The following is a 24755-nucleotide window of genomic DNA, read 5'->3' on the forward strand; positions in this document are numbered from 1 at the left end:
GGAGAAGACGCTGAAGGGAAATGTGGAAGAGAGATTGGGGAGAAGACGCTGAAGGGAGCGGGGGAAGAGAGAGAGAGGAGAAGATGCTGAAGGGAACTGGGAAAGAGATGCCAGACTATGGGGGGAGCAGAGGGAAGATGTTGGGTGCCAGACCAATTGGAGGGGGGGGGTGGAGGGAGAGATGTTAAGGAAGAGGGAAGGCAGACAGTAGATAGAAGGAATTGAATGAGGAGAAGATGAGGAAAGCAGAAACCAGACAACAAAGGTAGAAAAAAATTCTATTTATTTTCTTTTTTTTGCTTTAGGATAAAGTAGTATATTAGTTGTGTTGATAAACATTTATAAACAAAGCCCTGCCAGCTAAACATCTCTTTCTTTAGTTCAGAACTTTGATTTATGGGGGTCACGTGATGCAGCCTGCCTGAGCAGTCGCACGACAGGAGAGCTCCTGCCTCACACACACTAAATCAGCGATAAAACCGACCCTTCTGCGTCCATACTGCAGATCCGAGCAGGCGGGACGAGGAATACACTTCCGCTTTTTCATTAACCCTCCGGAGCGATCGCAGCGGCACGGGGTATGCCCGTTAAATCGGCAAAAGGCACCCGGGATAAGCCCTCTCTTACCCCCTCCAAGATGGCGGCGGAGCAGGCCACATTCACTATTCCCGCCGGTGACTGGATTACTGACATTACGCGATCGGTCACGGCGGCGCTGGCAGACAGACTCAACAAAATCCAGTCGGCTGTGGATGAGATGAATGAGAAGTTTGATTCCCACAGCCGGCGTCTGACAGAGGTCGAGCAGCGAGTGTCCGATCAGGAGGACACGTGCGTGACGCTGACTGCCCAGGTGGAAGACCTGAAGAAAACGTCCCGGGAATTACTGGCGGCCCTGGAGGAGCAGGAGAACAGAAGCCGCCGAAACAACCTGCGGCTGGTCGGGCTCCCGGAGACGGTGGGTGAGCAAGAACTCTACGCTATATTTAGCACGTGGCTCCCTGAAACCCTGAACCTGACCGGGGGCGCGGAGGCCTTTGCATGTGAACGGGCGCACCGTATTGGAAGCCGGCCCCTGGAGGGGGGGAGGGCGAGGACTGCTATAGCCCGCTATACTAACTGGAGGGAAAAGGAACTCCTTCTCCGGGCTTACCGAAAGGCGGGGGCCCTGGATTACAAGGGCTCACGAGTGCTCATGTTCAACGACTACTCTGTGCGGGTGGCAGCCCAACACAAGCTCATGGCACCCTCCTGCACAGACCTCCACAACAGAGGCGTTAAATTCGCGCTGGTCTATCCAGCGAAACTCAGGGTCTGGCATGAGGGCAGGACCCTCACCCTTAACAGCGGAGATGAGGCCAAGGCGTTCCTGGCGACTTTACCCACCTAATGTCATCCCGAGCCTGCTGCAGTTGATCTGAGATCCTTCCGCATCTAAAGTCTGCTTTCAAGAGGAGCTGTGCTGGAGTCCCTATGAGCCCGGCTTGCAGAGAGGACACATGCCTGACTAGTTTAAGCGTGCACCGTGGGGATGCGGGACTCCAACCGTCGATGCGGAGGTGGGGCCCTTTCCCCCAGCTCGGATCTGGCTTCCGAGCCCGGGCTGACGGAGTCGCCTGGGTGACCCGCGCATGGCTGTGAGGGGCCTCGGTGCCTGTGTCTCCATGTGGACTCCTGCACACTTTTCGGCTACATTCCATTTTGAGGGACCCTACCTGACCTATTCAGCGCTGGTTATCCTGGCCAGATCGGAGCCCTTTTGGAGCAGTCCACGGATGCTCTGGAGAGTTTAATTTGGACTTGTTGGTATTACCTTTTCTTTGTCCACTGTTTATGTTTATGTTTTTATTCTGTACCAGGACTATATGACAGGGGAATTTTCGGTAGGTGGGGGGGAGGGCTCCGGGCAGGTTGGGGGATAAACATATGGGTATGTATGCTGGTGGGGAGGGATCAGCATGGGGGGATAGGGGGGGGGGAGGAGGGTGGATGGAGGGATGTGAGGGGGGGCGTGAGTGGGAGTGTGTGGTTGAATCCGGGATGTGTGTACGGGGGGGATGTTTGGGGGTATGGGGGGTGGGAATAGGGGGCACAAAGATACCGAGGGCAGCGAAGCTTAGCTGGGAGGCTTCGTCTGGGCCTATCTGCTCCTTCTGCACAGGACCAATTTATGTCTGGATGGTGGAGAATGGATGAACTCTCACATTCTTGGAGGGATGTTTCCCTCCGGGATGTTTCCCTCCGGCACAAAGCTATTCTCTCACTGTTATGGCTGATCTAAGGGTTGTCACCTTTAATGTCGATGGCATCAGGTCCCCAGTAAAGAGATCTCGTATTCTTACCAGCTTGCGTAATTTGAAAGCGGATGTGGCTTTTCTGCAAGAGACCCACCTTACTCAGATTGAACACTCTAAATTGCGGAGAAATTGGGTTGGGGATGTTTACTCCTCCACCTCTGGGGGAAGACGGCGAGGGGTGGCAATTTTATTCCACAAGAGGTTGCCCTTTGTCTTGCATAAACAATTGACTGATCGGGAGGGGAGATATGTAATTGTGCTGGGGGAACTCTGGGGTTTAAAACTGTTACTCTGTAATTTGTATGCCCCCAACTCTTACTGTCATAAATTCTTCTCCACAGTTCTCTCTCTAATATCGGCTTACCCGGATTACCAGGTGGTCCTGGGGGGGGATATGAATATCACTTCAGATCCGGGGGTGGATTGCAAACCTCCCAGGGGTAGTTTGAGGGATCATGACAACAAAGGGGTGGGCTTCCTGACACAGCATTTAGGTCTGGTGGACGTCTGGCGGGCATTGCACCCATATGATTTGGATTTTACTTTTTATTCCCATGTACATAAAGTGTACGCCCGCCTGGATTACATACTACTAGATCAAAGGTTGTTCTCTAGGGCTGCTAGGTCGGAGATAGTGGACTCCACGACTTCGGATCATGCTACTGTGGATCTTACCTTGACCCTCGCAGCTGGCAGCAAGGTCTCCTCTTGGAAAATGGCGTTGCACCTGTACCAAGACCAGGAATTCCGGACGTTTCTCAGGGCACGCTGGGCGGACTACCAGGCCACTAATGATACCCCTGATATTGGACCGATATCTTACTGGTATGCCTCCAAGGCAGTTCTGAGGGGGCACGTGATCGCATATACTGCGGCTAAACGCAAGGCCCGGGGAGCTGAGCTCTTGTCACTCACGAGACGATTGCACGGTTTTCGCAGGGCCCATATCTCTTCTCTCTCGGACAAGGAGAGACAGGAATACAAGACAATACGAGATCGTATTGAGACCTTACTTCATCAACGAGCGGAGCAGACCCTTGCGTTTCAACGGTATAACATGCACAGATGGGGGGGCAAGACAGGGAAACTTCTGGCAAATCTAGTGAGACCATATAAGAAACGTCAACTTATTACGGCAATCCGCGATGCTGGGGGCACTCGGCACGAAGGGGAGAGCCAAATTGCGGAACAATTTGTCAGGTATTATGAGACCCTATATGATAAGCGACCACTGGATGAGATTGCCCTTAGGGACTTTTTCAGGGGTTTATCACTACCACGCCTGGAGGAGGATCGGGCTGCATCCTTGAGCCTACCTATAACCGAGGCTGAACTCCGTGTCACCATTCGGTCTCTTAAACTGGCAAAGGCGCCCGGCCCGGATGGGTTTGGTCCCGAATACTACCGCATTCTCGAGGATCTGGTGGCACAGCCCCTGAGTGCAATGTATAATGAGGTGGCGAGGACGGGGGGTTCCTTTCCGGATAACATGGCGCACATAGTCCTGCTCCCTAAACCGGGTAAGGACCCGGATCTGGTGGGGTCGTTCCGCCCGATATCCCTTCTGGATCAGGATATTAAGCTTTTGGCCGCGACTTTGGCGAGGCGCTTGAATGGTATTCTCCCCGATCTTATTCACCCAGACCAGGTTGGGTTTGTGCCGGGCCGATACGCCTCTATGAACTTGCTGAAGGTCTTGGGGGCGATCCATGATAGGGTAGGACGAGGCGGCCAGGAGGCGGTGGCGGGCCTGGACATGGAGAAAGCATTCGATAGCATTTCTTGGGATTATCTTTTCTGGGTCCTGCGTCGGGGTGGATTTCAGGGCGAATTTCTGGCCTGGACATCAGCTCTATACCAGAACCCCAGGGCGCGCTTAATGATAAATGGGGGCTTAACTGAGGACTTCGGATTACAGAGAGGTACGAGACAGGGGTGCCCTCTTTCCCCGCTCCTCTTTCTTTTGGCTATCGAACCCCTCGTGGCGAAAATCCGGCAGGATGAGACCATTCAGGGAATTGTGGTACGGGGACAGGAATGTAAAATCAGCTTGTTTGCTGATGACATCTTACTTTATGTGGATCAAGTCTCCTTGCATTTGCCCAGAGCTTTGGAGGTGATCCGAGCTTTTGGTGCATTGTCGGGCTTACAAGTTAATTGTAGTAAATCGGAACTTCTGTTACTGGCCGGGGGTCGGGCGGAGCCCTGGCATGCGGTGTTGCCCATTGCACCCACGACTAAACCGATGAGATATCTTGGAATATACCTCAGCACTGATCTACCTACACTTTACAATGCAAATCTCCGCCGACCACTCGAGGCTATTGCAAAACTGTGCCAGGCTTGGCAGGAACTACCGCTGGGGGTTCTGGGTCGGGTGGCCTTGGTGAAAATGGTTCTGGTACCGAAACTCTTGTATCCCTTACAGACCATGCCGCTCTGGCTTACCAGAAGGGACGAACTTGTTTTCAAATCCACTATCTCCCGTTTCATTTGGAGGTCCCGCACTCCTCGGATAGCGATGTCCAAACTCATCTTGGATAAATCTTTGGGAGGACTCAATGTCCCGGATATTCGGCTTTATAATGTTGCTTCTCTTCTCCGCTGGATCCACGAGGGCTACACAGAGTGCCCACGTTACTCCCCTCAGGGATGGATGGCGGGCTGGAGTGCCCCTTTTCAATTTATGAACCTAATACATCGACAAGAAGATCCTGGGAGGCGATAAATCGTTTGTTTCTGTTTTCTGCGCCCGTTTAGGCTGGCGTGGCGTTGGTGGAGGCGAAGACAGCAACTGCCACCGGACATATCTCCTTTCATGCGTCTAGAGGGCAACTCCAGGTTTCCACCGGGCAGGGGTAGATCTGTATTTCAGCAATGGGCGGCCCAAGGTTGTATGCTGATGGAAGACCTACTTGATTTGTCTCCTACTGGGTTCCCCTCCTTTCAGCAGATACGGGACGTGTGGGGCCTCCCTTCGTGCTATTTGTTTTCTTACTTTCAAGTATGTCACTACTGGGAGACGGAACGTAGAGGAGTTGCTGGGGCCTGGGACAAGGGCCCTCTGGATACCCTTTTTTCGGCCACTCAGCCCGCAATAAACTCCCTTGCGCACTGGTATCGCATCCTTAAGTCCTCCCTCGCTACATCGTTACTCACCCCGGTGCGCACCTCCTGGGAGCGGGATTTGGGGCAGGATATTTCTGAATCGCAATTCGCGGCCTGCTTCGCAACATTATACTCCTACACTAAATCTGCAGACTTCCAAGAACTCCAGTATAAGATCCTTCATCGGGCCTATTTCACGGCGCAGAGGGGGGCGCGCATGGGACTCTGGGAGAGCGGTTCCTGTATTAAGTGCAGGAGCCGCGTCGGTATCTATATCCATTCCTTTTTGGAGTGCCCCCGACTGAGTGTGTGGCGGGAAGCCCTCCCCTTATTGGAACAAGCGGTGCAACGTACTGTAGAATGGGACTATGGGTTCATACTTCTGGGTCTGCAGACCTCCCTCCAGGATCAGGGTTTCACCACACCCCAATGCAGATTTCTTTATAACGCTATTCTAGTAGTGAAGAAATTGATATTGACTTACTGGATGACCGAGGAGCCCCCTCCGATACCGCACTGGAGGAGTCGACTTCGGGAGGTGGCTCAGTTTGAAATTCGATCCTATGCTAGAACACCGAGCGTGCTTAAGCAGCACTACGCTGGTTTATGGGTGAGATTGCGGGACCTGGTGCCGTCGTGTGCACGGGAGGGGGAGCGGGGGCCTCCTTAGATCAGATTTTATTCTACGCATCCCTGGCTAGTCCCCTGCTGCGTATCCTAAATGACTTTATACATCCTTTTTCCTATCATACTCTGGTGCCTTAGGGACGGGGGGGGGGGGGGGGGGTGGGGAGGGAGGGAGATGCTCGGGGATATGAGTGAAAGGTTTGTATGGGGCGGATGTTGTAGTGTGTGACTGAGTTCTGTGTGGTGTTTGGGGGTTATTTCCATGGTAAAAAAAAAAGGTGGGAGATCACTGTTCCAGATGGGCAGCTTAACCTTACAGTTGTACTTAACTGCTTCTGCCCCCGTTGCTCTCATTGTTTTATTCTATTTTTGTATATTATATCTGTGCGGGGGAAACTTTGGGGAAGTATTGCTACTGTTCCTGCTTTCCATATGTGATGGACTGATTTTTGTCTCTTTGATAATTAATGTTATGCCCTGTTGGGCGGTGTATTTTTCGCTGTTAATAAACATACGTTTTAAAAAAAAAAAAGAACTTTGATTTATAAAACGACAATTGTACAGAATATTGTTTCTTTTTATACTTTAATAAAATAAGTTCAGTATAAAACTATTCGAGGCTTGTGTAGATGGGATCAGATGGTTTGCAGGACGGTGACTGAGCTCGTGTGGACAGGACGGTGATGGGGACGAGCTCATGGAGATGGGGACAAATTTTTTCCCCGTGTCATTCTCTATTCCCAACTAAAGGAACGGGGCAGGGGGTGTTCAGAGGGGCCTCCAGTGACAGGAGGGGCACCCTCCTGCCATTTCTTATGGGCTCGGGGGTGCCGGCACAGGTTGAAGCTTTTCTTCTTTTTTTAATACAACATCTGTGCCATTTAAAAAACAAACAAACCCAAAAACGGAAGCCCTAATAGCAGCAACAGGCGACTGCTTCCCCTGTGACTGCTGTTAGGGCTCTGCGCATGTATCAATCGCTCACTGAATGATCGGTCGCGGTTGCATGCAAATGATTTGCACCTCCGTGAAAATTATTTTCATGTAAACATGATAGTGCATCGATCGCTGCCGGAGAATCGGCCAGAGAATCTGCCAACAGGGATTGAGTCACTATCTTTAGTGCATCTAGCCCCTAATCTTCCTTTTTGAGGTTCTCTTTAACATGAGTCTTGCAGATTATATTTTAAGGTGATATGTAAGCTTATCCTGCTATCTCTTAAGACAAGTAGCTCTATGAAACTAAGACATTTAAAAAAAATATTGACCAGGCTTATAACCTGAAGTATGTGACTATTCACGAAGACAAGCATCATATAAGCATATGTCACTGAGCCTGTGTCAGGAATGTCATAGAGCACTCTGTTCATTTTATCTTTCCATCACTAGCCCTTGCTGATTCTGTGTCAGGACTATCACGGAATATGCTTTTATTGCCGGCTTGCATTCACTTAATCCATGTCTTGAATAATGCTAAGTGCATTGTGCATCTTACCTTCCCTGCCTTCACTGAGCCTGTGTTTCTCTTTCAGAAAACTCAGAGTCTGTTCTGCAGCCATACAAATTTCGGATGGAGGAGATTGAAGGATTCCGCTATCGATGTCGGGTCAGTAGATTCTGCCTCCCCTCCCCCCTTGAGCCTTACATGCCACTTGGCTATGCAACATACCTTAGCTGTGCTGTCTGCTTGCTTCCACTCTTCAGTGAAAGATGGAAGTAGGGAATATGCAGATGCATTCACTTGTGATGTACTGTTGGCCCTAGAAATATGCTTCTGCATAAACATTTCTGGAAGGATTCAGAGATGATTTTCAAGCATCAATGTCCTATCATAGAAATTCCCCCCTCTGATCACGTCCCAAATAAAGGCAACTTAGGTACCTATGTACCTTTCTAAAATAGGAACCCAGAATCAGCCCCCTCTGGCACACAAATATTCATGTACAAATTTACACCTGTTCCGAAGAACTTCTGATGCACAAATTTATAAACGCACAGCTCCACTCCAGCACTGTCCAGACTGTGCTTCCAAGAATGCCTATGCATGTATTTGCAAAAAACAAGGAAAAAACCTGCAGATCAGAATATTCAAGATCCAGGCTATTTTTATTTGTACCAAATATTAATGCAGTTACTGATATCACCTTACTACAAATCAAGGGACCCAACACGGTCCGTGTTTCGGAGAGCACACCTTCTTCAGGGGTCCATGATTGTTAAGGTTTAAGATAAACCACAATAAGAATGGTATGAGACAAAAGCCTGGTGATTCAATTTACACAGGCTTTTGTCTCATACCATTCTTATTTCGGTTTATCTTAAACCTTAACAACCATGGACCCCTGAAGAAGGTGTGCTCTCCGAAACACGGACCGTGTTGGGTCCCTTGGTTTGTAGTAAGGTGATATCAGTAACTGCATTAATATTTGGTACAAATAAACATAGCCTGCATCTTGTACATTCTGATGTGCAGTTTTTTTCCTTGTTTTTTGCTTTTGCCTACTGTACTGCAGATTTTGTTGGATCTGTTTGTTGTGTTATGCATGTATTTGGCCATAGAATTTTGTGTTTAAATCATTTTTATTAGCAAAAGAAATAACAGATCCAATTAACACTGTGAAGACCATAGTATAAATACGAAGCCCCCCACCCATCAAATAAAATGAGGTATCTACCATCTTTAAGTTAGAAATTCAAAATGTGGCTTCTCGCCATATGAGAAAAGGAATTCCAAAAAACACTTCAAATCCAGCTGAAGCATTTTCCTAACACAGAATCCATCTTTAGAATTTGACTGTGTTCAAGCTTAAGTAAGGTAGTCATTTGAAGTCTCCACTGCTGTATAAAAGGTCCTTTGGAATCTAGCCAGTGGAGCAAAATCACTTTTCCCCGTTAACACTGCAAGCTTCAAAAAAGAGGAGAAACATTTAAGTGTCGGAGATTGCAGTGAGTATACATCAAATAAAATACAAGGTTCAAATTTTACACCACCCTTTCAAAGTAAGGACATTGAGCAGAGAGCAGTGAATGCTAAAAGCGTTGGATTGGCGGGCAAGACCAGAACATGTGACTAAAGAAGCTGCAGTAGATCTGCACTTGAGGCAACAGTCAGAGCAGGCTATACCCTGCCCTCTGAGATGAAATATAAGCGCAGGGCAAATTTGTATTGCATTTCCCAGCAGGTAACATTATCCATCACTTTGCGGATTGCCAAAACAAATTAGTTCAAAATTCAAGTCCTCTTTCCATACAAGGGCGTATTTGCTAAAGTTCAATAGTTTTTTCTTGCAAGGATTTATGGTGATAGGAAAGCAGGACTTTATTCTGTGTGCCCAAGGTATATAATAGGGCCAGTTCCTTTTGCACATCTTCACTTAAATCCGACCAAAACAAACTGGTTATATAATGTTTTATTTGTAAATAGGGAAAAATGTCTTTAGCTGATAAAGAAAATGTCCGCTGTAACTCTGCAAAGGGCTTTATTTTACCTTCCTTAGTCAACACATGAAGCAGATATTTAAGTCCTTTCTGTTCCCAATGAAGGAAGGCAGGAGATGTAGAACCTGGTGGAAAAGAGGGATTATGGTGAACTGCTAAGTAAGGAGATACCTTAACAGAGAAATGGTGGTGCCTAGAGACTCAATATCATGTTGCTATTGCAGTTGGAAAAATATATAATCGTTGAAGAACGCCAGGAAGGTGCTATCGCATCAAATGTAAATAACAACTGAAATGTACATTTTCTTAATAAGAGATAATTCTTAGATGTTACTGTAACTTTCGATCTTTTCGCCGAGACACCGGAAGTGCACAGCTTCTCCGATTTCCCCTGCCTTGTTGTTGCCATTTCTGAAGCTGTTTTACTTTTTTATATCGCAGGATGGGCAAACAAATGGCAAATGCGCTTTAACGTGAAAAAATGCAAGGTCATGCATATAGGGAAAAAGAACCCGTTGTTCAACTACAAAATGGGGGGGGCATTGTTGGGAGAAAGCAGTCTTGAGAGAGACTTGGGTGTGCTGGTGGATGCATCACTGAAGCCATCTGCACAGTGCGCAGCGGCCTCGAAAAAAGCCAACAGGATGCTGGGCATCATAAAGAGGGGCATAACAACCAGGACGTGGGAAGTCATCATGCCATTGTATCGATCGATGGTGCGTCCTCATCTGGAATACTGCATTCAATATTGGTCGCCGTACCTCAAGAAAGACATGGCGGTACTTGAGAGAGTCCAAAGGAGAGCAACGAAACTGGTAAGAGGGCTGGAACACTGCCCATACGCTGAGAGGTTGTTCAGGCTGGGGCTCTTCTCTCTGGAAAAAAGGAGGCTCAGGGGTGATATGATAGAGACCTTCAAGATCATGAGGGGCATAGAGAGGGTGGATAGGGACAGATTCTTCAGGCTGAAGGGGACAACAGGTACGAGGGGGCATTCAGAGAAACTGAAGGGAGATAGGTTCAAAACAAATGCAAAGAAGTTTTTCTTTACCCAAAGGGTCGTGGACACTTGGAATGCGCTACCGGAGGAAGTGATCGGGCAAAGTACGGTACAGGGATTCAAACAGAGACTGGACAGATTCCAGGGGGATAAAGGGATCGTGGGATACTTAGAAAGTATAGTGGGATACTGGGATACTGAGAAAATATAGAAACCCAACCAGGTCGTGCATGTGCAAGACCGGAGGGCTAGGACTTCGATGGGAAGATAGGACTCTTCAGGAAACCAAGGTGGCATGGGGGCCCCTTCTGGTGATTTAGACAGGTCATGACCTGTTTGGGCCGCCGCGGGAGCGGACTGCTGGGCGTGATGGACCTATGGTCTGACCCGGCGGAGGCACTGCTTATGTTCTTATGTTCTTATGAGCGGATCAAATCAACTTTTCCTTTCAGATAGTTGACTGGGTTCGGGGAGCTCCGCGGTTATGCGACCATTTTGCGCGCTCCAAGCCATGCCCCGGTGTCACCGTCAAGTGTGCCAATCCCACTTGAAGCTGAAGAATATTCGGACAAAGCAGATATCATGGCAGAATTGTTTAAAATTAAATTAATGTTGACTGACAACGCTGGAAAAATTTCGGAGGTCAAGGAGGAAGTACTAAGTCTGAAGCAGGAGATTCAGACTGACAGGCAGAGGATGTCTGTGATTGAAGAGAGAATCGAACTGCTGGAAACTGTCACCAAAAGTGTGAAAGTGAAAGACAAAATGTAGAAAGCTTGAAAAATCAGCTGATAGATTTGGAGAATCGAGGGAAAAGGAAGAACATCAGAGTGCTTGGACTGGCTGAAAATCTTGAAGGGGGAGACACTGTGCAGTTTTTAGAGAACTTACTACCTAAATTGTTACAGTTAAACTCCAAGTGGCCGTTGGAAATAGAACGGGCACATAGAATCCCTTCAAAAAAACCAGTGAATCAGAATGGCCCCAGACCAGGGGTGTCCAATGTCGGTCCTCGAGGGCCGCAGTCCAGTCGGATTTTCAGGATTTCCCCAATGAATATACAAGAGGTCTATTTGCATGCACTGCTTTCATTGTATGCTAATAGATCTCATGCATATTCATTGGGGAAATCCTGAAAACCCGACTGGATTGCGGCCCTCGAGGACCGACATTGGACACCCCTGCCTCAGACCCTTGATTTTTAAAGTTTTGAGATACCAGTAAGCTTTAGAAATCCTGAAAGTAGCAAAAGCGAACAAAAATTTAAATTATAAAGGGTCTAAATTGTTGTTGGTCCCAGACTTTGCAAAACACACTGCAAACATCAGAAAGCAGTTTCTTATGCTGAGGCAGCAGTTGAAAGAAAAAGGGTACATGTACGGCTTGTACTGTCCATCTACAATGCGAATATCTACTGGAAATAAGTCCTGGTATTTTCAAGACGCTGCAAAACTTAAAGAGTTTCTATCACAAGAGGAACCGATGTCTACATAAAGGAAAATTGATTAAAGGAAAAAGAGAAAATGGAGAAGACTCATTTTGAAGACAAGAGAAGAGGGAGGAAAAAAAAAAGGAAGAAAGAAGAAAAAAAAAAGTGGATTGATATTGGTCCAAGTTATTTTTACTGCATTTTATTGCATTTGAAGATCTTTTGACTAATTTTTCAATATTTTGAATTTACTGATACATTTTTAATTTAACAAGAAATTAATTATCTATGAGAGATATTATAAATATAATATATATATTTACCCAACTACTAATTACTAACTATCCTGAATAACAATAATTGATTAATATAAGGAAATAAATATAGGATATTGAATATTTCAAAAGGGATTATTAATAAAATAGGAAATAATTTAGACTTTATTAATAAATATGAAAATATATATTTTACTCAAATATTTATTTATATTGAATATATTACGATTGATTTTTAAATGAGAATGTTATAAATAAATTGGTTAGATACTAGTATTAATAATATATTAACGCTATGAATGAATATATTTAAATTAACAATGAATATATAATATACATGGAATTATAGTTAAATTTGAAAATGTTAACAAAATATAAAGATGGGACATATATTACTTTGAAAGGAAGATATATTTATAATTGATATGAATTAATTAAATATGAATCTTAATATAATATATTTTACCTGGATATTAATTGATATGAAATACAAAAATTATTAAATAAAGGGTTAAGTCTGGGAATTGGGATTTTTAAAGAAGAGATATTTAATAAGGAGATAAATAATTTTAGAATACTATTATTTATATGAATAACTTATATGAATGAAAATTTTTTTGAATATTTATATTGAATTCATTATAGATAATTTTATGTAATTTGCTACAATGAATTATTATTAATGATAATAATTATTAATTGAATGACTGAATATGTATGGATATAAATAATTAAATATTACATAAGTGGGGGAAAAAGAATAGCTGAATTTTTGAGATATGTTAATTCAATATGGGGGATATTAGTTGTCTGGGGGAGGGGGTTTAGGGTCTGCTATACCAATGTGTGTTCCAGGTCAGACAATGATTATGGGGGGGAGGGGAGGGAGCATAGAGAGAGGGAGGGGGGTTCAGAGCAATAATATATTGATGAGGATTGAAAATGGGATAAATGTAATATTTGAATTTTTCTTTTATAATCTTATTTTCGGGGGGGGAAAGGGATGGGGGGATTGGATGAAGGAAAAATATTTACTTAATGTGCTGAGGTCTGGTCATCTTTATTATTATAGAAGTATTGCCAAAATTTAATTATAAAATAGATGGATATAAAAATTTATTCTATTAACGTCAATGGTTTAAATCATCCTATCAAGAGAAAGAAAGTACTAACGTTCCTAAAAGCAAAATGCGGACATATATTTTATTCAAGAGTCGCACCTTCCTGATATTGAATCTAAAAAGTTATCTGGGGGTTGGATTTCTAAATGCTTCTTTGCACCTGCAATGAAAAAAAAAGCTGGGGTTGCTGTCCTGATAAATAGGAAGTGCAATGCTGATTTCAAATTAATAAATTATGATCCTTTAGGAAGATGGGTGCATATCAAAATGGTTCTGGGAAATACAACCCTGGATTTATTAAATTTATATGCTCCTAATTCGAATCAAATGGAGTTTTTTAAACACGTTCAACAATTACTGTTACCACTGGCTACTTCTAATTTAATCGTAGCAGGGGATTTCAATGCTGTAATGGATCCAATTTTGGATAAGAGACCAAGTAGAATTATGAAATCGTTAGGTTTAGATAATTTGGTTCAATCTTGTAATTTAGTTGATATATGGCGGATTCTTCATTTTAATGATCAGGAATTCTCTTTTTGTTCTCAGGTCCACAAATCTTTCTCACAAATTGATTATATATTCGTGTCTAATAATATAGCGCAGCGAGTGATGAATGCAGTTATTGATCCCATTGTAATTTCAGACCATGCTGGTGTGTGGATTGACTTTAAGAATGATGATATAGTACATTTCAATCCAATTTGGAGATTTGATAATGCTTTACTTGTGGATTCGAACTTTCTGGAAGATTTTAAATTAAAGATGAATGAATTTTTTCAAATAAATAATTCGGACAATATTAATGCTGAGATTTTGTGGGACGCATTTAAAGCAACAATAAGAGGAAATATTATTTCATATTCAGCATTTATCAAAAAACAACTTAAAAAACAATATGTTGATTTGGAAAAACAAATTAAAGTATTAGAAAATAAATTAATTAAGAACTGGGAACATAATACATTACAAAGTTTATTAAAAATAAAAGCGAAATATAATGAGATTTCTTCTCAATTTGTGAGGAAAGATATCTTCTATAAGCAAGTTCAGTACTATGGTAATGCAAACAAAGCTGGAAGATTATTAGCTAATTTTCTTAAAGCAAAAAAAAGGAAATCTAAGATTATTGCAATTAAAGATACACAAGGCAACACACACACTAACACCAAAGATATTTTAATACAATTTCTTGATTTTTATAAAGATTTATATTCTTCTGAATCTTGTGAAAATAAAGAACAAGAGGGATTAAATTTCTTAAACTCATTTATTGAACCAAATGTTCCGGATCATATAAAACGAAGTTTAGAAGATCCTATATCTTTAAAAGAAATAGAAACAGCATTGAAGTCTCTTAGAGTTGGATCCGCTCCGGGTGGTGATGACTATACTGTTGAATTCTATAAAACATTTCAAAATATCATCTTACCATATTTATTAAATTTGTATCAATACCAAATAAATAATGGGAATATATCAGGTACTATGGCGGATTCAGTAATTATTGTCTTACCAAAACCAAACAGGGATCCTATCTTGGTTTCAAACTACAGGCCTATATCTTTATTAAATGTAGATGGTAAGTTGATTGCTAAAGTATTAGCAATAAGATTGGCAAAAGCTCTTCCTTTTATTATTGATGTACACCAAACAGGATTTATTGCTAAAAGACACTCATCAAACAATACTAGATTAGCATTTCACTCTTTAAATTTAGTGAAAAATATGAATGATCCAGCTTTTATGCTATCTTTAGATGCAGAAAAAGCATTTGATAGAGTGGAATGGAATTATATGTATCAAGCTCTGGAATGGTTTGGAATAGGCCCCGGTTTTATTAAAATGATTCAGACTTTGTATAGCTCTCCTGGTGCAAGATTATATATTAATAACAATTTATCAGATAGATTTAACTGGCGTAGGGGAGTTAGACAAGGATGTCCTTTGTCCCCCTTACTTTTTGATATTGTTCTAGAACCCTTATTAATTGCAATTAATCAAACTAAGGAGATAAAGGGAATCCCATTTTCTTACTGGGAATTTAAACTTTCTGCATATGCAGATGATATATTATTATATTTAAGAGAACCGGGGTCTACTGTTCCAAGTTTACTTAATCTTCTAGAGAAATTTGGGAAATTTTCTGGATATAAAATTAATTGGAGTAAATCGGAAATTCTTCCAATTAATGTTCACTGTACCAAAGGATTATTTGATTCATATTCATTTATTTGGAAAGAAGAAGGATTAAAATATTTAGGTATTATTATCAAAAATACAATTGAAGATAAAGTAAAAGAAAATGAAAAACTTTTATTAAAAAAAATAACAGAAATTTGTGAGCACTGGAATCCTTTACATCTTTCTTGGTGGGGAAGAGTTCAAACAATTAAAATGATGATATTGCCTGTGGTTTGTTATCAAATGAGTATGATACCAATATTTTTTCAGGGGTCATTCTATAAAAACTTAAATAATATTCTTACAAAATTTATTTGGTTTGGGAAAAGACCCAGAATTGCTTTAGTATCTTTACAAAGACCAATTGTGGAGGGAGGGGTAAATTTTCCAAATTTTTATAGGTACCATCAAGCCTATATTCTAAGACAGGGTATGTATTGGATCCCAGATCTCATGGAGAATGTACCAGATTGGTTATATCTAGAATGGCGGCTCCTGTTCCCATTACATGTAGAACATCTAATTAGTATAAACATGCCTAGATGATATAAGGATAACAGAATTCTATTGGATACTTGGAAGACATTAAGATATATTAGTAATCTATCACCAGAACCAATTGCTAAATCATTTAATCAATCAATTTGGGTAAACTCCAGGATCAAGATTGGCGGATATAAAATCATCTGGAAGCAATGGATAATTGCAGGTATACGAACATTGAATGATGTTATTTCAGAAGGATCAATGCTTAGTTTTTCACAATTGCAACATAAATTTGGATTAAATAAAACACAATATTTTAAATGGTTGCAATTGAAGCAAGCTATTCAGGCAGGGTTCCCTGAATGGAAAACTCTTAATACTCAATATAGTCTGCAGGTCCTATGTTTCCAGGCGGATTTTTTGGGTCACCAAGCCGTAAAATGGTATAAATTGTTAAATGGATTTTTAAATAAAAAAAAGAAAACTGGACTTAGGGATATTTGGAGTATTGAGATTGGTCAGACAATTTCTGAGTCTCAATGGCCACGATTTTGGTCCTGGAGATTAAGATCTACAAAGTCAGCATCTATGAGTCAAACTTGGATGTTTTTGTTACATAGAACTTTATGGACCCCTACGCGCTTACAAAAGATAGATAGTACTAGATCTAATAGATGCTGGCATTGCAGAATAGAAGTTGGGACAATAGACCATTTAATTTTTTTTGTCCCTGTGTAAATGCATTTTGGAAACTAATTTGGCCCCAAATTAATGAATTACTAGAAAATCATGTAGGACTCTCATATGATACTATACTATTTGGTACAGCAATGAGAACTCAGAGTCCGATTTCAGCCAACAATAACAAACTATTATTAATATTGACAGGGGTCGCCATGCAACAAATAACTCAAAATTGGAAGGATTATACCAAATTAAACTATACATTTTGGTGGAATTCAGTATGTCATATATACAAAATGGAAAAAACAATAGCATTACAACAGGGAAATATTCATAATTTTAAGAAAATTTGGGAACCATTGACTCGTTATTCCAATGATCAGATTTCATAGCACATTAATAATGGTTATATTAGAATGGGGAGGGGAGGGGAATGTATATTATATGGATATAAGAAATGAAAAAAGGGGAGGGTTATATTTTATGTGATAAGATGAATTATTTGTAATCACAATTTTTCATGTATTAATTGAAGTTTATGTATAATTAAAATATTGTAAGAATGAAAACTTTATAAATAAAATATTTAAAAAAAAAAAGATGTTACTGTAAAGTCCCCAGCATTGCAATACCAATTGCAATTATGTCTCATATGAAACACCACAATGAGGTAGCATATATTAACAACCCAAACCCCCCCTAAGCAGTTGGTGTTTGAATGGTAGAGATGGGGAGTTGTGCCCACTTTCCAAGCCAGAAATAAGACTGCAAACATTTATTAAGCTTCCACTCATCTTGGACCTTAAGAAATAGAGGGAGCATCTGAAAAATATACAGCCATCTTGGCGCTAAAAGCATACCAAAAAGGTGAATAAATCCAAGCAAGGAAAGTGGATATGTTTGCCAGAGATTCAGTCTAACATTAGTATCTTGGAGTAAGGGATCATCAGCATATGCCAGAATATTAATGGGCGTCAGAACATTAATGGGCTCCTCGCACTACCCGTGAATGTTTAAGGACATGCAACAATGGTTCCAAAGTTAAAGGTGACAGAGAACAGCCCTGTTAAGTGCCTTTCTGTATCGAAAATGGTGTAGTGCAGACCCCATTAAGTAAAATACATGCCTGAGGAAAATCATATAGTGCCTGTATTACCTGAAGATACCAACCCTGAAAGTACCATAAATATAGATTTCCATAAAACCCTATTTGAAAGCCTTTTCGGCATCCAGACTGACTGCAGGAGAGTGTAACAACTGTTCCTGACAGTATGTAATGTAATGTAATTTATTTCTTATATACCGCTACATCCGTTAGGTTCTAAGCGGTTTACAGAAAATATACATTAAGATTAGAAATAAGAAAGGTACTTGAAAAATTCCCTTACTGTCCCGAAGGCTCACAATCTAACTAAAGTACCTGGAGGGTAATAGAGAAGTGAAAAGTAGAGTTAGAGGAAAAATAAAAATAAAATAAACATTTTAACAAGACAGCATTGCATACTTTGGAAGGTAGAAGAGAGGAGAGAAAGGAATAGAAGCAGAAGGGGGAGCCGTTGAACAGTAGAATTCTGGAGAAATTTAAATGATAGAAATAGAACAAAACAAAGACAAAAGGCAAAACAATAGATAAGATTAAAGATAAATCATAAGCTGGAAAGAAAAATAAAATAAAACTTTGTCTTCAATCCAAGGTTTCAGCGTCAGTGATGAAGTGGAGCAAGTAAGTTTAGGAGGAGCGATTGACATTTCCAGAAAGGGCTTCTTCAGGGAAGAGACTTGGCAGACAGTCCCAGGATGCCTATGTCTCCTCCCCTGCGATGTTCTCCCATCCATGCATTCCCTCCCAGACACACTGCCCGTGCCCCAGCCGCTCCAAGGAGGCTGCCCCAGATGAGGCCCACGGTGAATGCAGGATTCTCTCCTCTGCGGGAAAGCCGCCCGGAGCCGACAGTCGATCTTCTTAGCGGATTGCATGGGGGGAAGAGTTCACACTCTTGGTAGGATCGGGTCTGTGTGCTCTCGGTGGTTGTGGCTGGTCTCGTTGCTGCTTAGGTGTAAAAGCAGTTGATCTCCACTGCTGCTGATATTTAAAAGCAGGCAGATTGATCTCTCCAATGGACTGCAGGGGGAGGAGTTCACACTCCTGGCAGGATCGGGTCTGTGGGCTCTTGGTGGTTGTGGCTGGTCTCGTTGCTGCTTAGGTGTAAAAGCAGTTGATCTCCACTGCTGCTGATATTTAAAAGCAGGCAGATTGATCTCTCCAATGGACTGCAGGGGGAGGAGTTCACACTCCTGGCAGGATCGGGTCTGTGGGCTCTTGGTGGTTGCGGTAGGTCTGGCTGCTGCTTGTATGTAAAAGCAGTTGTATGTGATAGCTGAAAGAAGTTTCCAAACATTGAATACTGACTGACACCCTTGAATAAACCCCACTTAACACGTCTATCAAATGTGGCAGCACTGCAGCTAACCTGGATGCCAACATACTTGACAACAATTTAATATCTACATTTATTAAAGAGATAGGGCATTATGAAGTAACTAATTCCGGGGGTAATTCAGGTTTAGGCTGTAATGTAATCAAAAGCAGTACAAAATAACTAAGCTATTAAAGGCTGTGAACTGCTCACTTATAACTTGTAGCTGTCAAGCTCAATAATCATACATAGTAACATAGTAGATGACGGCAGATAAAGACCCGAATGGTCCATCCAGTGTAACTATTAAGGTTAACAAACAAAAGTAACAATTAAAGAGGAGAAAAAGACTTCAAGAGCTTAGTGAGACAGAGCTTTCAAGCATAATAGCATTCATGCACTGCTCCCATATATAGAGCCATCATTAGTAAAAAAAACAAAAACAAAACTCCTCTTACTTTACGTAGTTATGTTAGTGATCCAAGATTTTTTACTTTTTTTCTTTCCTTACAACTTTTTAATTTGTGTTTCCTTTTAACTTTTTTAATTTGAGTTATATTCTTATGTATTCATTAAGTATCCGTTTATGTCTGCAATACACATAGAATCCACTCATTTAATGTAATTGAAACCACTTAGCTTGATATTGAATGGTTAGACTCCAGTGCTGGAAACCAATTCAACAAAAGCAATGATGTAATGCTCATAACTCTCTATGGAGCTTCTCCGTTTCACTGTAAAAAAAAAACAAAAAACAGCTTCCCCAGGAGCAAAACATCCTTACATATTTCAATGGCCCAAATTTCTGCTTGCAAAGTCTAGGAGATAATTATCTACTTCCAAACACTGCAGCTGTCAGGAGGGGAGTTCATCCTCCCTACACTGAAGAGATGAACAGCAGTTAAAAAGTTGAAAGGAAAAAGAAAAAAAGTAAAAAAAAAAAAAAAAAATCTTGGGTGGAAGCTATGAAATCACTGGATTGATGACTCCCCCCACCACCCCTGCTGAAAGATTACCAGCAGATCTATCCAAAATGGGATTAATTACCAAGTTCATATCCCCCACTACCATTAAGTTTTTATGTTGATAGGGAAGACAGACCTTTAACAGGTGCTTGTAGAAACTTTTATCCCTAAATGCGGGGCCACAGACCACCAAAAGAATCAAATCCTGCCCCCGTAAGTTGAGATGCAGTAATAAAACTCTTCCCTTGGTAGGATAAGTTTGGTTAGTTTGTTTTATGCAATCTGATTTTGTATGTATGTATGTAGTTGTTATAGTGTTGGTCTTGATGTGTTTTATACGATAAATGTTACATTTTTTTTGTATGTTAACATGTAACTTGCCCTGGATAAGGGTGGGTGATAAACAAACTGTAGTGATTTGCGCACCAACACATCAAACCCCCCCCCACACACACACACGTCTACCTCCATTTGAAGAATAGTACATGTCATCAATCCAGCATTTCTTCAACTTTTGATGTTCCACATCTGATAAGTGTGTTTCCTGTAGACACAGTGTCTGTAAAATTTTAGTACATTTAATCAGGGATGTTACTCCACTAATATTCCATGAAACGAGTCTAGTAAAATTAGCACTCATGGAGATCCAATGACATATACAAGCGGATACTTAAAATTGGGAGGCAGGGGTGCTCAACCTTCCCTACCCCCCCCCCCCCACACACACACATATTTACTGAGTATTGGGTACAAGCCCTGTTATGGTTCTTGCATTGTATGATCTGTGTTGTCTTCAATCAAAAAAAATAAAATAAAATTAACAGGTAAACCTTTATTCTTTCATTCTATGTAGAAAATATGTTTTACACATGGAAAGTGAAGTTGGTTACTTGTAATAGGGATTCGCCAAGAACAGTAGGATAAAACAGGCACACACTGGTGATATCAGACAGTACAGTGATGATGTATAGGATGCCAAGTCTTTAATAAGCAATCATAAAAAAGAACATAAAACAGTTTGTTTCCAAAAGGACTGATAAGACCGGACCCGACACGATCCGTGTTTTGAAGAAACACTTCTTCCTTAGGGGTCCTAACGTGTATCAAAACAAGAGAACCTGATGGATAACAACTGAATAAAAACTGGAAACAGCAGTGAATAGCCGTAATGCTCTTGCGCGATGCATTGCCATGAATAGGTCACTAGTGTGGGGAGAAATAAGGGGGACGGAAAAGTTCAAACATTGTAGGCTATACTAATTGAGCAAACTGGTTTGTGTATGTTATGATTTAAAAATAAAATATTAAAATACAGTTTTATTGTGTGGGCAAAGCAAGATGGCAGTGAACAAGGGAAGAAGGGTAGTGTAGAGACTGGTTTCAGTATAGATTATTTGTACTTTATGTTGAAACATTCTCATTGCTGGCTTATGGATCTTAAATTCTTTGCTGGTGGGATAAGATGAGAAGGTCACAGAGAGATAAAACTGGTTCATTATTCTGAATTGTAATATTTTTTCCCCCTCCATCTAGGATGCTATGCGGTCTGTTACTAAGCAGGCCATTAAGGAAGCACGATTGAAGGAGATTAAGGAGGAGCTACTGAACTCAGATAAACTCAAGGTATGGTGATAATGTTGTGAAAGAACCAGCTACACAGCATAAATTAGCTAATTGACTAGTATAACTCCAATACACTCCAGTATCAATCTCCCAGTCAGTCTGCAAACTCCTTCAGTGACGCTATTTTCTTGGATCTTCATATGGTTGTCAGGGTATAGAACTCCTTCATTCACAACCTTTTAGATTTGTCACCACCATGTCATATATTTCATACTTTTATAAAACCAACTTATCTTTTGATAGATGCTTCACCCCCTCCCTCTGCAAGGGTGGGGTGGGGCGGGAAGCCCTCCTGCAGTATTGGATGGAGTGGACTATGTGGCGGACGCTATTTACTTCATGCTCAGTGTCATGAGTAAAGTGTCAGCTTATACAATTTCCGCCCATAGAATGCTTTGGATCAGGTAGTGATTGGAGTGGAGATTCAGCTTCTAATGCCACCTTGAGCAAGCTCCCTTTCAAGGGTCAGATACTTTTTGGAAAAGGAAGGGGTCAAGCATCACTCAAAAGATAAGATGGTTTTACAAAAGTATGAAATATATGACAGAGTGGTGATAAGTCTAAATATATAAGTATTATCAAAGCAATACAGTACTCCCCCGAAATTCGCAGGGGTTCTGTTCCAGGAACCCCTGCAAATTTCAAAAAACCGCAAATACGGTTTTTCACCTGTCAAAAGGCAGGGGAGGCAGGAGAGGGCAGCTGGAGCGCTGGCGGGTAAAGAAAAACACTTGCGGTCTGCTCTGACTGCCTCTTCCTGTAGTGAAGTCAGGCTACACCAATCAGGAGCTTCTTTGACAAGCAGCTCCTGATTGATGTAGCCCGACTTTATTACAGGACGAGGCGGTCGGAGCAGACTGTGAATGAGCAAATTTGCAAACTGAATTTGTGGGGGAGCAATGTACTAGGAAAATGAATCAGTGAAGAAAAAGGCTATGAATGCAGGAATTATATACTCTTGACAGCCATCTGAAGATCAAAGAAAATAAAGATTAAAGTCACTGAAGGAGTTTGTAGACTGACTGGGAGATTGATACTGGAGTGTGAAAGAACCAGGCCATTCCCTGTCTTGCTAATAAATAAAACCCAGATTGGAATATTTTCAGGCTGAATAACACCAATCAACTGTTCCTGGTCAAATAGCATACTATTCCTTAAGGATGAATTGTGCACTCCAACTCGCAAGTCGCTTGCAGAAGACATCAATCATTTTATTCTCTCCACCCCCTCTCTTCAGTTTTAACTCTGCAAGCGAGTTGAGAAGATGTCCCTTCATCTACTCTGCACTAGATTTTTTATTTTTGGGTTTTAATCTGAACTTTTTGAGGTTTCCCTGTGCTAAGAGATTCCCGTAGTCCTGTGACAGCTCTGCCTGGGAGAAGGATCAAACGTGTGGGTCTGCAGCTAGTAGGGGGCCTCACTTTAAAATGTGCACCTGCTTGGCAAGCCTGCATTAATTCTTGGGAGCTTGCTGTTAGGTCCCTTGGGAGCAGTGCTTGCCCCTACAGAGTTGAGTGCTTGAGCTCAGGCTAATTTGACCCCGCAACTGACTGAGAAGCTTGGCAGAGGTTGGCTGCATTCCCACCCCCACCATGAGGAATCATGTGGGAGTGTGAGGGGTCGAGAGTTTCAGGTTTTTGGAACCTGATTAAAAAGCAGCCCAAAGAGACAAGCCCCTGGAGCCACCTTTAATTGTCCAAGGAAGAAATTCCTTCTCCATTTCCAGCTGCCGTGAGAAGCTAATGCAGGCACAGCACATGGCAGGTCTGTGAGTACAGCTCATTACTGTCTATGAGAAAATCAGGGTGGATCTGATTTTAGCAAAACTAAGGTTATCCCAGGACAAGAAGGCAGCATATTCTCAACAGGTGGGTGACGTCACCGACGGAGCCCCGCAGCGGACAGCCTCGCAAGCAGACTTGCTTGAAGATCTTTGTAAGAGCTTATGAGTGCTGCATTGCGCATGTGCGAGTGCCTTCCCGCCCGAGTCAGAGCGCTCGTCTCCTGTGAGGTACTTCAGTTCAACGTTTTCCGTGGAGCCGAGAAGTCCTCTTCACTTCAGCTCTGAGCTACTTCGTTGCTTTCTCGCACCGCGGCTTTGTTGTTTTTCTCAGTCGTTGTGCCCGCGTGTCTTTTTCTCCTTTTCTTTTTTTTTTTTTAAAAGTTTTTTATTGTTTCTTTTGGCCGGCAGCCTTTCAGCCTAGGCCTGGCCGCTGAATCTCGTTCTTTCATCAGCCTTTCCTTTTTCTATGTCCCGGCCTCTTACCGGTTTCAAAAAGTGTAGCCAGTGCGGCAAGGTAATTTCACTCACCGACCCTCATCGTTGGTGTATTGCTTGCCTGGGTCCCGAACATTTCCCCAACGCTTGTTCACGCTGTGCTATCCTTCAACCTCAAGCCCTTTGTAGATGCTATGCCAAAATTCTTCAACTATTTGGCACTATGGAGCAGTCTGCTGAGAGGGTCTCGACCTCGGCTTCGGGGACAGCCTTGACTTCCAAGACCTCGACCCCGACACCCGTGGCTACCTCGACTAAGGCCTCGACCTCGACACCTTCGGTCTCGAAGGTCTCACCTGCAGTCCCTTCTAAGTCTTTAACTGTGGGTAAGTCTCCTGTTTCTCCTTCAGGTACCCTTCCTAAGAAGCCTCCAGAGTCTCAGGCATCCCAGGCCGTGCCTACGGTCCTGCCAGCCTCTTTGAGACCTCCAGCTAAGCGTGCCTCCAATCATAGGGAATACTCATCTTCGAGGTCTCCCTCTTTGAAGCGCACTGCTGCACCTTCGAGACCTGATCCCTTCGTCTCGGTGCCTATGTTCGAGGACATGTTGAAAGGCATTCTGACCACTCAGATTTCCTCGGTCATGGCTCAGCTCCTCCCAGCCTCGACCCTGCTTCCTATGAGCCAGCCTGAACCTCAGCCTGAGCCTCCTGTTGAGGCACCTCGAGGCAAGCCTCGGAAATCTCGTCGCTTATCATCCAGTGATTCTTCGCCTCCTCCTGGGACATGCTCTCCTGAACCTCGATTGAGGCATTCGAGGCACCTTGTTTCCAAGCGCAGTCAAGAGTCTTTTCTCAAGCAGAAAACCTCTCCTCCTCCGGAT

The 24755-nt window shown here is 42.5% G+C and overlaps 1 protein-coding gene across 2 annotated transcripts in view; it reads left to right on the top strand.

The window, feature by feature from the left end:
• DDX56 (DEAD-box helicase 56) overlaps nucleotides 1-24755 on the top strand; it is a 73091-nt gene that overhangs the window by 38448 nt on the left and 9888 nt on the right. For both annotated transcript variants that reach the window (XM_033949598.1, XM_033949597.1), the window contains exons 10-11: nucleotides 7565-7638; nucleotides 21565-21654. In XM_033949598.1, coding sequence (XP_033805489.1) covers nucleotides 7565-7638; nucleotides 21565-21654 — 164 coding nt within the window. The remainder of the gene's footprint in view (nucleotides 1-7564; nucleotides 7639-21564; nucleotides 21655-24755) is intronic.

The sequence above is a fragment of the Geotrypetes seraphini genome, chromosome 6, assembly GCF_902459505.1.
Source record: "Geotrypetes seraphini chromosome 6, aGeoSer1.1, whole genome shotgun sequence".
Taxonomy (NCBI): Eukaryota; Metazoa; Chordata; class Amphibia; order Gymnophiona; family Dermophiidae; genus Geotrypetes; species Geotrypetes seraphini.